Below are 16,079 nucleotides of genomic sequence, written 5' to 3' on the forward strand. Positions count from 1 at the left end.
TCGTTAGAGATATTTTTTTTTTAAAAATCGAATGTTAATTAGCGTAGACTTTATTCGGGAATATAAGTCTTTGAAAAAGGACTCATTGTTAATGTATAATTAGGTAGAAACTACCATACATGCTACATGAATACAAGGGCATGCTATTATAACAATAGTTAAACCAACGAATTACTTCAACATGGGACTACATAACCATACGTTTCTCTATTTATCTATATCTATCTATCTATACTATATATTAAAAGTGGGAACCTCAAACTTAAAAGTTAAATTACTAAAATGCCCTCCTTAATTTTCTAATTAAGTACCCTATTGCGTTTAATAAAACCATAAAAGACACCTAAAATTTCTAACGTTGCCTTGCAAAAATGCTTCGATATCATTGAAAAAGCAGTTTCCATGTGCTTCAAGCACATCTATGATTTTGGAGATAAGCGGACTCGAACCGTTGACATCCGCCGCAGGGTAAACCACCGCCTCTCAAGAGTATTTGATGAAACGGTGGAAGCTTTTACAATACCCTTCTTAATTACTTAAGAACCCCATTTTAAAAAAAAAAAGTAATTAAGAAGAATGCCTATAATTTCTAACGTTGCTTTGGTTGAGAGAAGTTACTGAAACGATGACAGCTTTTGTTATTGAGAAAGCATCTCTACTTGAGAACCCAGTAAACTGAAACCTGCATTAATTAACCTATACACGAATAAAGCTTCTTCTTTATATTTTCAAGTAGTACGTTTACATCATATAAGTTCATTTACATTCATCCGAAAGAACAATGTAAGGTATGACCAACGCTCCCAAACCAGGTGATTAACCAATCGTCTTGCTTGATCACGAAATAGGAAATTGCCGAAAAACACATACGAATAACTAACTGCTGGCCAAGTGCTTTTCTTACTGTCTTGTGATTAATCCAATACCGGAAATATAGCATCCAACTTTTCTTTACTACCCAGGACTTCGATACATTAAGAAATTAGGTAGAAGAATAAAATTTTTAGCATTAGGATTTCATATTTGTACAGGCCCCTTTCAATACCACGGAAAGCATCCCTATTAATCAGGTAAAGCGAGGTTAACACTGCTTCAAACCATAAAGACTTTTGAAGATTCATCTCAAAGGAAAGTGCCCTAATAACTTCCAATAAATGTCTCTTTTTCCATTCTGCAACCCCATTTTGCTGTGGGGTGTATGGGCATGTCATTTGAGACTCAATACCTTGTTTGTCCAAATATCCCTACAGCAGTTTTTGGGAAATGTACTTTCTACCATTATCTGACTTAAGTCTTTTTATAGAAATTGAGAATTAAATTAAATGTTTCTCCAGGAAGACCGAGAATGAAGAATGCATAACTAAAGTGAAAATGGGAGACGCCTTTAATTTCTTGGGAACAACATGCAAATTTGGCCAACAACATGCAACCGGTTGGAAATTAAAGGATATCGAATAGGATTGTATTTGATCTATTATTTAGTTCGGTCGTGGTACATGATGGAGTGTTATCCTATCAAAAGATTCATGGATCGTATAGGATTAATTTGAATCTGATACTGAGAAAGGATCCTACATTGTTGGTGAAGAGTCGATTTGGAAAATCTTAACTAATGCTACTTCGTCGGGTCGCCTCATGCCGTAGTGAAGTTCATTGCAATGTTATTCTTCTGTGCTTATATACTCCTATTTAATTTATCGCTTGACGTAAAAGAAAAATTCCTATGTAAGCGAATTAAATTTCAAAGTTTTTCCCGGAATTAAAGTTTAGTTGTTCCATGCTGAGGTTTGTAACAAATGCTACAATCTCAAAGTATATTGATAAGAACTAACGATCTATTACAATTTCTAGTAGCCGAACCAACACTCAAATTGCAGGCTAATGGTTAAAATACTAAAACTAAGAATATAAGAGAAGATACACAGATAGTAGAAGAAGAGAAATGAGAAGCTTAGACTTAGAAAGAAGAAGAGAGGAACAGACTTTTCTTCAACAATTCGCATAACCCCCAACTCAGATCCACTACCTTTTTTAACATAACCGTCTTAAGCCCACAATCTACTACTCATCCTGGATCCCAAATTAACCTGGGCTTATTGTTTGTTCTCGGCCCAATAGCTCGTGTCAGCACAATAGCTACTTGTGTGACATTGGGCTGAGACTGATTCATAACAATACTCTCATCCTCAATAAGAACCTTGTCCTCAAGGTTCGAGTCAAGAACAATGATACTCGCTACCTCCCAATCAAATAGCTCAATACCAAGGCATGTTTTATGACTTGAGGAAAATATGTGATCTAGTGCACCTGTTATGGACCAATCACCTTGGTCATTGCAGCTCTTAGTAGACAATAACAAATTTATAAACTTGAATGCCATCAGAATCTGCCATTCACAGCGACCTGACTTGCCTTCCATCTTTTGGAAGCAATTAGCAATAAGGTAAATGAGCGAACCAATGCAAACATTCCAGTAGTGAACCTCCACAAAAGCCTGAACTCGATTAAAGAGAAACTGCCTTTTCGTGGTACTGGAAATTCTTCCTTCGAGCATTCCATAACTTCCCCATCAGTCCAAATATTTAATAGGAACGGATTATAAGAAAATGATAAGCACGGATTCTCAGTCAATGTAATACATGCATAAGCAAACATCCGCAAATAGCTTATCAAAATGGTAATAGTATCAGCAATGCCCCATTCTATCCATTCTTCTTTAGTATAATTTCTTGATTGAAGGGAAAGATCAATTGTGTTAGCTTGAGCTACTGGAAATGGGTCCCAAATGAAATTCTTCGTGGTCACAGTTGAGTCATTTTCTTCTCTATCAAAAGCAATATTCACATGATAGGCCACAATGTGGGAAATAATGTCAAATAATTGGCCGCCGAGTAATCCATCAAGAACGCTGCTAGGAGCAAAAGTTATTTTGAAATCACTTGAAATATAATACAGGCAACACCTTTTAACATGCTCAAACCCGTCGACACGAGAGTTATCCATGAAGTACTGAGAAACAATTTTAGACGCTCGCTCTCCACTTAATCCCATCACACCTGCAGTCGATTTTCAACATTACCAAGTTGAGTTCAGTTATAACATGCCCTGCAACAACACAATTTTCACTGCCGCCAGAAAATGTATAACCAGCTCCTTGCACTGCTTGATGCTTTACCTTATATCCACTCCTCAAGTTTAATGCTTTCCACTCCTGTAATATGTCAGTAAGTACATTTGTTGCGGGCTGCATCTTCATGTACTGTTGTGTGGTGTCATACTTTTCTGCAGTAAAGTATTTCACTAGTCTAAAGAGTAGTTGCTGGATCTCCGCACAAAGGGAAGTATTAAACCCACCAGGATCAAAGATAATATACAGCAAAGTAGACCTTGCTAGATCAAACATAGCAAACAAGAGTCTGGCGGCTTTATTGACCCAAATATTTGGTGACTGCTTTGAGTAACTTTCAACAATTTCTTGGAGCGCTCTATGTAGTTTCTCCTCCCTAACATGCACGCTTGATTCAAACAAGAATCCAAAAAGATTGCGCTCCTGCCCAGTTTCACCCCAATAGTCTAAATGGGCGTTGATATCATGGTGGAACCACAATATATTTTTAAAATCTACCTTCAGAGTTGATTCACAGTGACAGCCTAAGAGGAGAAAACTTCTTTTAGTTTGCCTGTCTTCCCAATTGTCCATGTTACAGGTAACAACTTTTGTCTTCGAGAAACCCTCATTTGGACTTAAAACTTCAGATTCAACGGATAAAAACACACATGAATCAACCTGAAAATCTTGCCCTGTGTCAAACCAATTGTCCCCACAACTACAAAATAGGATAGTCCCTATTATTGATTCAGGCACATAGTAGAGATACGTGCAAGCCCTCACAAGAAAACAATAAGAAGAATCAAGCATATGACCATCATCCAAATTGACACTAACAGGCAAAGCGAGTATTTGACAAATAGGGAAGTTACCACATGTGACCAGGCTAGGAAAAGAATCCAGAAGCATAGTGGCAAATTGACTGAGTTGTTCAGTGGTATCTCGCTTAGGACTTTTAGCAAAAACCAGGTTCACATGGCTTGTGGTATTATCTTCTAAAGCAGATTCAATCTCAGGGAACAAGACATGTGCATTTAGTAGTTCAACACTGGATGATTCATCAAAAGGAATTGAAAACGAAACATTGTCTGCAAATTGGTTCCACAAAATAGTGCTAGTTCCTTGTGAAAGTTGGTCAAGCATTTCGTCTTCACTGTTTGCTAAAGTTGTAGTGACACTATCAATATAATCTATGGGATCAATTTCGATAGAGTCTGAACCAACCTGAATTTCAAGAGCTGGAACTGATGATACCGATTCAACAGAATCACACCCGTCTGCTCTTTTGGACATTTTATCGAACACGTTGGCCACCTCTGAGTTTCCACATTTGAAAGTAGAATCCAAGTCATATGAGTTTGTGACATAGCTCAGAGCTGCAATCGGAGACACGGAGATCGTTGATGGAACCAATGTAGCATGACTCACGTAGTCAACACAAGCCTGTGAAGTTTCTGCTGTAGTTACTAAATTTGTGAAGGTCCGTGTTCGAAAATGCAGCTTCAATTTCTCCTTAAAATGATTCCAATCAAAAAATTGCTCGTTTCGAAACAACCGATCAAACAAAATAAGAGCGTCACCATCAAAGTAGAAGGATGGAAGAGGTAGCCAGTCCTTCTCGGAGAAGCCAAGGTAGGTGAAGTAACGCTCAGCTCGAAAAATTAATCCAGCACTCGGTGTTGCCAGTGCCGTTAAATTGATCTAGTACCACCGCTGCCATTGGAGTCCTCTGGATGAAAGCACCAATGTTACAAATGCTACAATCTCAAAATATATTGATAAGAACTAACGATCTATTACAATTTCTAATAGCCGAACCAACACTCAAACTGCAGGCTAATGGTGAAAATACTGAAACTAAGAATATAAGAGAAAGATACACAGATAGTAGAAGAAGAGATATGAGACAATTCGCATAACCCCAACTCAGATCCACTACCCTTTTTAACATAATCGTCTTAAGCCAGCCTACAATCTACTACAGATCCACCCAATAGCTACTTATGTGACATTGGCGTGAGGCTGATTCATAACAAGGTTTTTGCGAAGAAAATTTCTTTACCTCTACTAGCTTTTACTAATGTGATGTTTCAACCACAATTACATATATATGCTTTTTCTTTTCTCGAATGTCCCCGAAAGAACAATTATATATGCCTTTCTAACTCTCAAGTTTTCCTCCTATGTATTCATGCCACATGAGGCATTTTCAAACGAGAAAAAAACTATGTTTTGGTTGAAAGCATTTCAAAAGGTAGGAACTACAACAATCATTTTTCCTCTTATCGGTTTGCTTAGGGGTCGTTTGGTAGGGTCCATAAGAATAATTTGAATATGGTGTATTAGTAATGCTGGTATTAGTTATGTTTGCATTAGTTATGCTGGTATTAGTTATGCTGACATATTTCTTATCCATTGTTTGGTTTGATGTATAAAAGCATAACACAATTTCTAAAAGAATTACTTATTTACAAAAATACCCTCAAAACTAGTCCATCACTCAAACTTTTTAAAAGAAACATATGTTGAGAAATATTTTTATATGAAAAAGTTTAAAAAAATTATTTGATTTGTCTACCTATATTGTAAAATAGAACTAAATATTTATTTATAAAAAAAGACATATGCTAAGTATTTATTTATTTACTAGAGATATAATTTTATTTCTCACTATTTGAATTATTTTAAACTTGTATTAATATAATAACTAGCATATTTTAATCAAGCATAAATTTTGAAGGACAATTTTGTCTTTAACTAAGTTAGTACGTGCATTAAAACCCATTGCATTGCTAATACCATGGTTTTCTATGCATTAGTTATGCATAGGATAATACCAAATAGGATGTATAACTAATGCTTGCATAACTAATGTATAGATTCAAATTGTCTACCAAACAAGGTATTATTAATACATAAAGCTAATACAAGCATTATTTTATCTAATGCATCCTACCAAACGACCCCTTAGAAAATTAGAGGTCCCGCAGAATTTTGATTTTTGTTTTTAGGGGTGAGGGGTTGGCGAGGGAGGAGTTGGCATGACTACTCCTTTGAAGAAATTTTTAAAATTTTCAGCACTTTAAAGAGTAAAAATCCATATTGTTAAAAGTAACCAATATTATCAAGAAATAAATGAAAATAAAGAACAAAAAACATATATCATACATTACATTATTTGTCAAAAAAATATTTATATTTAATTTTATATTGAAGAATATATATCATTACAAATAATATTATGAAGGGGGGGAAAATATGTTGCCTCGACTCAACCAGTAAAAAATATAGACTCCAAAGAAAATACAATCAAAGTAGAAGCAAAAAATATACTGGTTTCAAGGGTTTTTTTAAATGAGCAAAAAATTGAAAGTATGTTTAGTGCAATAGATGTTCTCCCCTAGATATGAAAGGCATCTAATTCGTCGGAAAATAATTTCATGTACATATTGTAAGCACGTGATTTTTGCCCTATGAAAGAATTATTCCCAAAAAATTCAAAATAAAACGATTTTCCTTTGTGTGCAATTTTGAGAATTTTCGCGGCATTTTAGGATAATTATTTGTATTTGTCCATGCATGTTTATTTGTTAAATTAATAAAAAATACAAAAATATGTCGCCTTTGCATTTAGGATTTAATTGTACAATTAGGAGTAATTAAGTTTGTTTTACAAGAATGAAAATTACAAAAATATGCATCGTTTGCATTTTTAGCATTCAATGTCAAAATTGTGCAATTTTGTTTTAATGGGTGTTTAATTATGTATGATAAATGTTGCTAGGAATTAGTTAGTATTTTTGATAAGTTAATTTAGTTTATAACTTAATTTAGAATTTTAGTTTTATTAATTAGAAAGTAAAAGAAAAGAGAGCAAAAAATAAAGAAAAATCGGAATTGGGCCTCTTCCTCAATTTTGAACCTAGGCCCAAAACACCTCTACCCAAACTAAATAACCCCTTATCCAACCCCAAAGACCCACCGGGTCGACCCGACCCGGTCCGCCCCATAACCCCAAATGACCTAACCCCTCCTAATCTTCACTTCATTTTTCCTAAACCTAAACCTAAACCCATCCCCCCCTCTCTTTCTCTTCACCTTCACCATGAACAACCCCCCCAAGCTCCCCAACCATGGCTGCCTCATCATCTCCTTCACCATCTCCAGCTCGAACGCACAGTCCTCACGACCACTGGACCAACACCACGACCACGTCGCACAGCCCCGCCATGGACGACCACAAGTTCGTCGACGTGAGCTGCTGATGCGCGCAGTTTCGACGCGTGCGTTTCGTCGTCTCCAAACGACCAGCAACTCCGCCAACAAACCTTCCTAGCTCTTATACCCGCCGCCCATAACCCTGCACAACAGCTCCAAACAAAAGCCAAGCAAGCTGCTTTCTTCTTCATCGTCGAGCTCGAGCTCCCATGGCTGCCTTCCTCGTCGACCAGTGGCGACGACCAGCACCCCAACCTCTTGCTTCGTCGAGCTCTAGCCATGGACATTGTGTTTGCTTCATCTTCTCTGCCCAAACGACCACTCAGTCCATGTCCAAACGAGCCCCATCGGCTTCTGCTTCGTCCAACGAACAACAGCCACACCCCACTCCTCGTCGTCTCTTTCAACACCCAGCTCCACCACGACAATATGTCGTCGTCCAGTAGGGTCGCCGGAGCCTGTCGCCTCCAGTCCAAGATGAGACCCAACCATCTCGTTTGTTCGAGCTTTGGTCGGGGTTGTTGAAACAGTTCATACGCAGTCGAGGTCGTCAAGTTGCAGTACGTTGAGGTTGCCATTCGAACCCAATCCCTTTAATATGGTACGATTCCAGTCTATTTTGTGGTGTTGTTAGCTTTCATTCATCTTTTGCTCAATTCTCGTTCCGTGCAAAATTAAATGTTTGGTTTATTCTGATTTTTTCTTTTTCTTTGTATCGTTGCATATTTCAAGTTAGGAAGTTCAATCAGTCTTGTATAAAACTGTGGCTATTCCCATAAATGTTTATTATTGCTATTGGTTCAAATGGTTTCGTTTGGTGTATTGTTTGGTTTCCTGCTCTTTGTTGTTCATCATATGATTCCAGTTTGCATTTCGATTCAGTTAATTGTGATTCATGTTGTTTCAGTTTACTTTTGTTGTTAATATTGTTGTCTCCTTGCTCATTCATTTTTTGTCTGAGTTAACCAGGATTGGTTCCCAATATGGTTAACTTATTCCCATTAATCTGATGTTGTATGATTCAATATGTGTTCATGGGATTTGTTGATTGATTTGTTTAGGAATTGGTTATATTTGTTGTATTTTGGTTGGAATTGATTAGGTGAATTGGTTATAGCTGATGGGGGTAGATTGGTAAATTGCAGTACTTTCAGGAGTAAAATGGTAATTTCAGTAAGGTCGGAGGGGTATTTTTGGAATTGAAAATTTGAACAATTATTTAATCTGAGTGCTCCGTCCACTAGGCATTAATAATATTAAAATAGTACATGGTGGGGGACAAGACATGAGGTAGTGGGGGGTTGATATAATTATTTAATATAGTGGGGGACAAGACATAAGTTAGTGGGGAATAATGTAGTTGTTTAATATAGTGGGGGACAAAACATGTAGGTATGAGGGACAAGGGAATTAAATAAGAAAAATATTAAGTAGTGGGGGCAAGGCATGCAATTAGGGGAATATTTCGGGTTAGTGGTTCAAGGTAAGAGTGTTGGTTATAAATAAAGTCATTTTGACATAGAAAAAGGAGGACATATTTTTAGGCAAGTTTTTGAGAGAGGATTATTTTTGGAGAGAGAAAGACATTCTGAAAATCCTAAGAGAGGTTGGAGAGTTTAAAAAGAGAAAACAAAAACAAAGTGAGAGAGGAGTTTAGTTTCGGGTTTAATACACGCGTGGTTGAGTCTGTTTGTGGTGGTGTGGGTTGTTGCTGCTTAGTCTTTTACAAACTTTTGGGTTTGTTCTATTGAGTTTGTTTGGTTTTTCTTCAAATTTTCCCGGGCCTCAAATCTGGTTTGAATTGCTGTTGTTGGGTAGCTGTTGCGTTGTTGTGTTATTACTGTTGCTGACTCCTCCTTCTTTTCTTCTTGTATTGCCATTTCCATGTATATGTCCTGAATCTCAAACCATGTAGCTGTCCATTGGAAAATGAAATGAAAAAATGGAAATATAACTTCATTGAAAGCTTTAGTTCTTGCCGTATTTTGTCATAATGGATTGTAGTAGTTTGGAATGTGATTAAAATTGTTTTACAACGATTTAGATTGGTTCGGACTGTCGAACTCATGGACCGTTCGGGACATTTGATAGTTTGTTAAGACATGTGGTAATTTAATTTCATTTAGTGTAGTTAAGCTTTAAAAATCAGAAGTTATTCAAAACATAAAGCAATCTTGTGATTCACAGTCCTCACTCGTCCTAATAATCGGCAGTGCAATCCCGGAGCCATACTGTTTTGTACTTAGTAATGACAATTGTGAGTTAGTTCAAAACGGGAGGTATAATTTGACTGTTGGATTTGCTTAACACTAATTAGCCTAGAATAGTTTTGTTGATTAACTCTGTTAAAGGAAATAAGTTCGGAAATTGATTCTGGACTTGCATTTGTTGATAATTGGATATTTGAATGATTGTGGATAATTAGTTAAGGTTAATTGCAACATGAGTTGGGAAGTATTATTAACTAGGATTCCTCCCTTTATTTTAGAAACAAACTTAATAGAAAAAATGTAGTCACTGTAGGTTTATCCTTTTAAATAAAAATGAGACGAGCCTCGCCAAATAAAACACACAGATTGCGGGGCCCTCACAAAAATGTATGTGTTAATTACTTAGAACTCGGGATCGGCCGCTTAGCGAACTCCACGGCCTTACCCAAAATAATAATACGCTAATCACTTTAGGCGCGCATTTTAATAATCTTACCTTCTTAAACTCGGGTGTGCATTTCATGCGACCCAAATCCAAATCCCAAAACACTGAATAAAAATGTGTTCCGGATTGCGGGTGCATTTCATGTGACGCAATTCAAAGACATATTTTTTAAACGATGTTCACATTCTTTTAAAATATAATAATAAAAGCGGTAAAGAGTTAAAACTTGCACATGAGCTCATAATTGTATAAAATCAGATAAACAAGCCGAATATGACAGTTGAGCAACCGTGCTAGAACCACGGAACTCGGGAATGCCTAACACCTTCTCCCGGGTTAACAGAATTCCTTATCCAGATTTCTGGTTCGCGGACTGTAATACAGAGTCATTCTTTTCCTCGATTCGGGATTAAATTGGTGACTTAGGACACCCTAAATCTCCCAAGTGGCGACTCTGAAATAAATAAACAAATCCCGTTTCGATTGTCCTTTAATTGGAAAAACTCCTTCACCCCTTGCGGGGACGGAAAAAGGAGGTGTGACAGCTCTGGCGACTCTGCTGGGGACAAATAACCCAGAACGTTTTGTTCAGGGTTCAGAATTCGAGCTTGGAATAATTGTTGTATTTGGCTTTGTTTGATTTTGTTACATGATATGTGCCTAATGTGCTAATTGATTGCTTTTTACCCCTTTAATATTATGTGAACTGTATATAAAATGTGTCGAAACCCATCTCCTCTCTGAGTCTTCTGAATCACGAAGAAGGGTGTACTTCGTCCGACTTCTTTTCTGTATAGTGTCAAATCCCAATTTAGAATGAGGTTTGGATAAGTTGTAAAGCCGGCGAAGCTTCTGTATTCCCGGATTGCTGCCTCCCCCTCGGCTCGAGCTGTCCGCTCGGGTAAACCAGGTCTAGAACAAACACCCAGGTTCTGAACCTAGAATAACTCAACTTCATGTCGGATCCCTAGTAGGAAGGCTTATCTGCATCATGTGCATTTTTGACTTAGGGGACTCAACACAGGGGTTGGGTCCGTCTAGGAAAAGCAACCTGAAACAAAAAAGACCATCCTGTTGTATCTTGTTTGTTGGCGCATTTAATTTGCTTCGAACTTGCATGCTGACCGGTTTTGAATATTGGGAAAATTTGAAAAAAAGAGAAAGAAAGAAAAATAGCAGTGTATAGGGTTAATCTTCTGCTTTGAAAAAATAGCAATGTCCAAATAGTGTCGAAACTTTGCCGAAATTTAAAAAAAAAATATTTTATTTTTAGTAGTTTGTTTTACTAAAAGCAAAAGAAAAATAGAAAAAAGAGGCTTTATTTTTGGAAATTGTTCGCAGAAAAAGAAAAAGAAAAGAGTCTTTATTTTAGTTTGGGAATATGTTGTTTTATTGTTTGTTGAAAATGAAAATAAGAAAAAAGAGTCGTTATTCTGTCTTGTTTTCAAAAAATAGAAAAGGAAAATAGTTTGTCTTGCCATGAAAAATGAATATGAAAAAGTCTTGTTTTTTTTTTAAAAAATAATTTTTTTATTTGCAATGCCCAAAAAGAAAATGAAAGAGTCGTGCTTTGAAAGTGGTTTTGTTATTTGCTTATGAAATACCAAAAATGAAAATGAAAAAGAGTCTTGTTTTTTTTTTAAAAAAAAAAATATAATTTGTTTTATTGGCGAACTACGCTGGTTTGATTCTCACCGGATATGAGATACGTAGGCAGCCCTAATCGGGTCCAACTTCCCCTTTTGCTAAAAAAAAACATGTCAAAATTTTAATTTTGTCATAAATAAGTCGGGTGATGTCCAACCTCCCCTTTTGCTAAAATAGCCAAAAAATATGTCAAATTTTAATTTCATCATAAAGAAGTCGGGTGACGCTGTTCTGTCAAAACATAACCGAATGTTCCCGAAAGGGATGCCGGAAGGCTGACTTTGCATAAACAGCCACCTTTGGGTCATTTTTTTAGATTTGGTCCAGTTGACCCACACAGCCTTAAAAATCTTCGTCCCCGAGGCGCTGAAAGGCCGTGTTTGCAATATTGAGTTTTCTATTTTGAAAAACAAGAAAAGGTCATAAATATGTCGGGTGGCGCTGTTTTGTCAAAACATAGTCGAATGTTCCCGAAAGGGACGCCGGAAGGCTGACTTTGCATAAACAGCCACCTTTGGGTCATGTTTTTTAGATTTTGACCGATTGACCCACACAGCCTTAAAAATTTACATCCCCGAGGTGTTGAAAGGTCGTGTTTGCTATATCGGGTTTCCTATTTTGAAAAACAAGAGAAAGAGTCATAAATAAGTCTGGTGATGCTATTTTTGTCAAAAATAGCCGAATGTTCCCGAAAGGGACGCCGGAAGGCTGACTTTGTATAAACAGCCACCTTTGGGTCTTTTTTAGATTTTGACCGATTGACCCACACAGCCTTAAAAATTTACGTCCCCGAGGCGTTGAAAGGCCGTGTTTGCAATATCGGGTCTTCTATTTTGAAAAACAATAAAAAGAGTCACAAATAAGTCAGGCGATGCTGTTTTTGTCAAAAATAGCCGAATGTTCCCGAAAGGGACGCCGAAATGCTGACTTTGTATAAACAGCCACCTTGGGTCATTTTTTAGGATTTTGGCCGGTTAGCTAACGCAGCCTTAAAATCTGTATCCCCGAGACGTTGAAAGGCTGTGTTTGCAACACCAGGTCTTTTATTTTAATTTAAAAAAAAACAAAGAGTCAGCGGCCAGGTGAATACTGTTTGGATTTTTAGTCAAGATAAGCCGAGCCAGCTTCGGCAATGTCTTAAACCGTTCTTGCCGAAATAGCCTTAGAGTATCTTTCAGTTGTCGTAAGGCTATTTTCGTAAAAGAACAGACAAGTTTGTAAAGTGTCATAAAATAATCCCCCCCCCCCCCCGCCTCAAAATTCATGTGAAATTTGGAAGGGGCCACATTTGCAAAAATAACCGTTTGGTTGCATTTGTCAAACGGAGAAAGGAAGCTGGCCGTTTGTTTTTGAGTTTGTAAATCTTTTGATTAAAATATGTGGGTTGTTTGATTTTCGAGTTTGTAGGTCATCTTTAAACCTTTGAAACCCAGTTTGTTTTATTATGAAAATTGATAATTCCAAAAAAAAAAAAAAATTGGCCGAACTACGCAAGGTCTGATTCATGCGGGGTCATGATACGTAGGCAATCTCCATAAGATTCGACCACCACTGAAGAAAAAAAAAGGAATAATAGAAAAAAAAAAGAGAAAGAAAAATAAAGGAAAGCGCGAGAGATTTTCAAAGGGGCACAATTACAAGAAGCCGGAACGATGCACGTAACTGAAGTGAATGCATGATAGAACGGTTTAACTGCTTAGGTGCATTGCATCTCTGATATATGATTATCTGTTAAATGCCCTAACACTAACGTGATGGCTTCACTTTGTTGTGTTCATATATAGAAAAGTGGTTGGTTGTGGTAACTCCTCCCTGCAAAGCAAAAAAGGACAATGACACAGAACCTCAGAACCGAGTGGGTCGGTACCGATGACCGACAAAAACTGGTCGAACGGAACAACGGGTTGGTAGAAGAAGTGAAAATGCTGAGACAGCATGTGGCAGACATGTATCGGGCGTGGATGGCTCGGAAAGCACCACCCCCGCCACCACCTAGCTTCCTGAAATATGTCCTTACCCAAGCACCCAACACCATAACGGATGATCCCCCATACTCTCCATCCCAACCCACTTATGATAGCTTTCCCAGCCACCCGAGTAGCTCCATCACTCGTCAACACTACTCCCACTCGTCAACGCTACTTCTCTCCACGAGACTCCCAAAGACATGCTTCGCTTTCCCAATACCCAGCTCCACAAAATGCCTATCCACCCTCACAAGCCTACCGAAAGCCATATGGATCAGGTTTCCGGCCCAATCAAGCATTCAAGAATGAGAGGTTGCTGAAAAAAAAGAAAGGCTTTCACCCCTATTGGAGGATCATATGCCGGTTTGCTCCAAAAGTTGAAGCAATTGGACATGTTGAAGCCGATTCATATAAACATGCCAAACCCTCTGTCAAAGAAGCTTGATTTTTCTAGAAGGTGCGCATATTGCTCAGATGCACCGGGGCATGACACAGAGAAATGTTGGAAGCTGAAGGAAGCAATTCAGAAGCTTATTGATGCAGGTGACATTGTCGTGCAAAATCCGGATGCCACAGACACTAGCCCAAGTCCATCGCCTATTCGAAGTGAGATGCATAGGTTGAATATGACTTGTTTTTAAAAGGAGTATGAGAATTCTTCTGAGATCCTCGGAGGTCCGCGCATGGCAAAGTTTTCAGTGCTATCAGAGGTTGTTCTTAAGAACAAGCCCGCAAAGGGAACCCAAAAGCAATTTGTTAAGAACAGTGAGACGAAAGTTGGTGGAGATCCCAGTAAGGTTGATGCCGAATTCAGTGGCTAAGATGCCGAGCTTGGTAATTGGAAAGACGCTCCATTCCTTGGTCCGCCAGAGTAGAGCTTTTGGTCGTTCATTTTGTTATCATTTCTGTTGTCTGGGTTATTTGTAGGGTTGTAGTCCGGACATTGTCTTGTGTCAAATCCTCTTATCTTTCCATTTTTGTCATAGCGGTTTGTGTAGTTTTGTCCAGGTTTGTTTTGGGATTTTATTCTGGTTTGTTTTTGTTTGTTTTGTTATTCAAACCATTTCACCGTTAGTCTAATGCAAAATTCAGTCTTTTATTATTTCCAGTCATCTTTTTGTTTAGTTCTTTTATCATTTTGTTCAGCGCCGATTATAGTGATATGACATGCGCACACAGTTTGGGCCTAATCTTAAAAGTTAATCATAAAACCCTGGAAAGGTGATCGAAACATTTAAAGGAAATAAGGACGGTTTGAGATTATTCGGAGCTCGAGTCATGTGGAACTGGGGCAAGTAAAATATAAAGAAAACCGTTAAAGGCAAGATTCACCAAATTGACATGAGGGTCGTTCATGATAATGAGAGTGAGAGTGTTGCCCAACAGTGCTTTAGAGGTGACAAATGAACAAGCAAATGTGTGAATATAATTGTCAAGTCCAGCACCATCAGAAGAGGCTACAAATCTTTTGTGTTGTTTACACTTGACATATTTTGAAGATTGGAATGACGAAGGCATTTTATTCTGCTATCTAAACACGTTATCCTTCGTTAACCCTTTTGAGCCTTATTGTTTTTCTTTCGTACCCCTCGTTCGGAATCAGTAGCAACGACTAGAAAACACAAGCATGGAAGGTAAAGAAAAAGAAAAGAAAAAGAAAGAAAGAAATGAAAACAATAAAACGACAAAAGAGAAAGGAGAAAGGAGAAATGAGAAAAAGAAAGAAAGGAAAAGAAAATAATAGGTAAATGAAAAAAGAGGAATTGGGAACTACGTTTGACCTGATTCCTCAAAGAGGATACGTAGGCGCCTCACGGCTCGGTCATAATGTGCATAGTGTGCATAATGCAACATAGTATAAAAAAATCCCCAAGCAGGAAACTGGGGCAAGGGTTGCGCTTGTTGTAAACAAATATGGTTTCGAATGTTGTAATTTTGAACCCCAAATTGATTTGTTTTTGAGCATTTAATACCCTTTCTTTCTATCCTATCCAAAACCCCACATTACGGTCCAAAGAAAGACCTTCTGATCAGTCTTCAAAAGATGTCAAGTCAGACAAATGAGAGTCTTACCGGTGAACATAACACTCTGATACATAGCAAAAAGGACTCTGATCCCCAACAGAAAAGAAATAAAAGAGAGTCTTGTGGGTAACACCCCAATCCCCAGCTGGAAAGTAATACAAATGAGAGTGTCTTATCAGTGAAGATCTTTACGGGCACCATAAGGCGATGAAAACTGAGAGAAAAACCAAAATGAGAGAGGCTTGATAGTGAAAACCCTTCGGGCACTACAAGTCGAATAAGATTAAGAATAATATGGGGAATCGCCAAATGAAGATCTTGAAAGACGATTGACGGCAGAGGATAGGCCACATGTGCATGTCATGACCATTAGAGTCGGTATCTGCGTTTGATAGGTTTTTATTTATAGTTTCTCTTGTTAAAGAGTCGTCTTTTTCCTTTGTCTTTTATTCGTTTCC

The 16,079-nt window shown here is 37.7% G+C and overlaps 1 protein-coding gene across 1 annotated transcript; it reads right to left on the minus strand.

The window, feature by feature from the left end:
• Positions 1 to 1,799: 1,799 nt before the first annotated feature.
• LOC142166283 (uncharacterized) lies at positions 1,800 to 5,346 on the minus strand. Its single transcript, XM_075225081.1, has 2 exons — positions 5,172 to 5,346; positions 1,800 to 4,838 (listed from the first exon to the last, which is right to left on the minus strand). The coding sequence occupies exon 2, from the start codon at positions 4,400 to 4,402 to the stop codon at positions 3,023 to 3,025; it is 1,380 nt and encodes a 459-aa protein (XP_075081182.1). The 5' UTR covers positions 4,403 to 4,838; positions 5,172 to 5,346; the 3' UTR covers positions 1,800 to 3,022.
• Between the last annotated feature and the right edge of the window lie 10,733 nt (positions 5,347 to 16,079).

Source organism: Nicotiana tabacum, chromosome 11 (assembly GCF_000715075.1).
Source record: "Nicotiana tabacum cultivar K326 chromosome 11, ASM71507v2, whole genome shotgun sequence".
NCBI lineage: Eukaryota > Viridiplantae > Streptophyta > Magnoliopsida > Solanales > Solanaceae > Nicotiana > Nicotiana tabacum.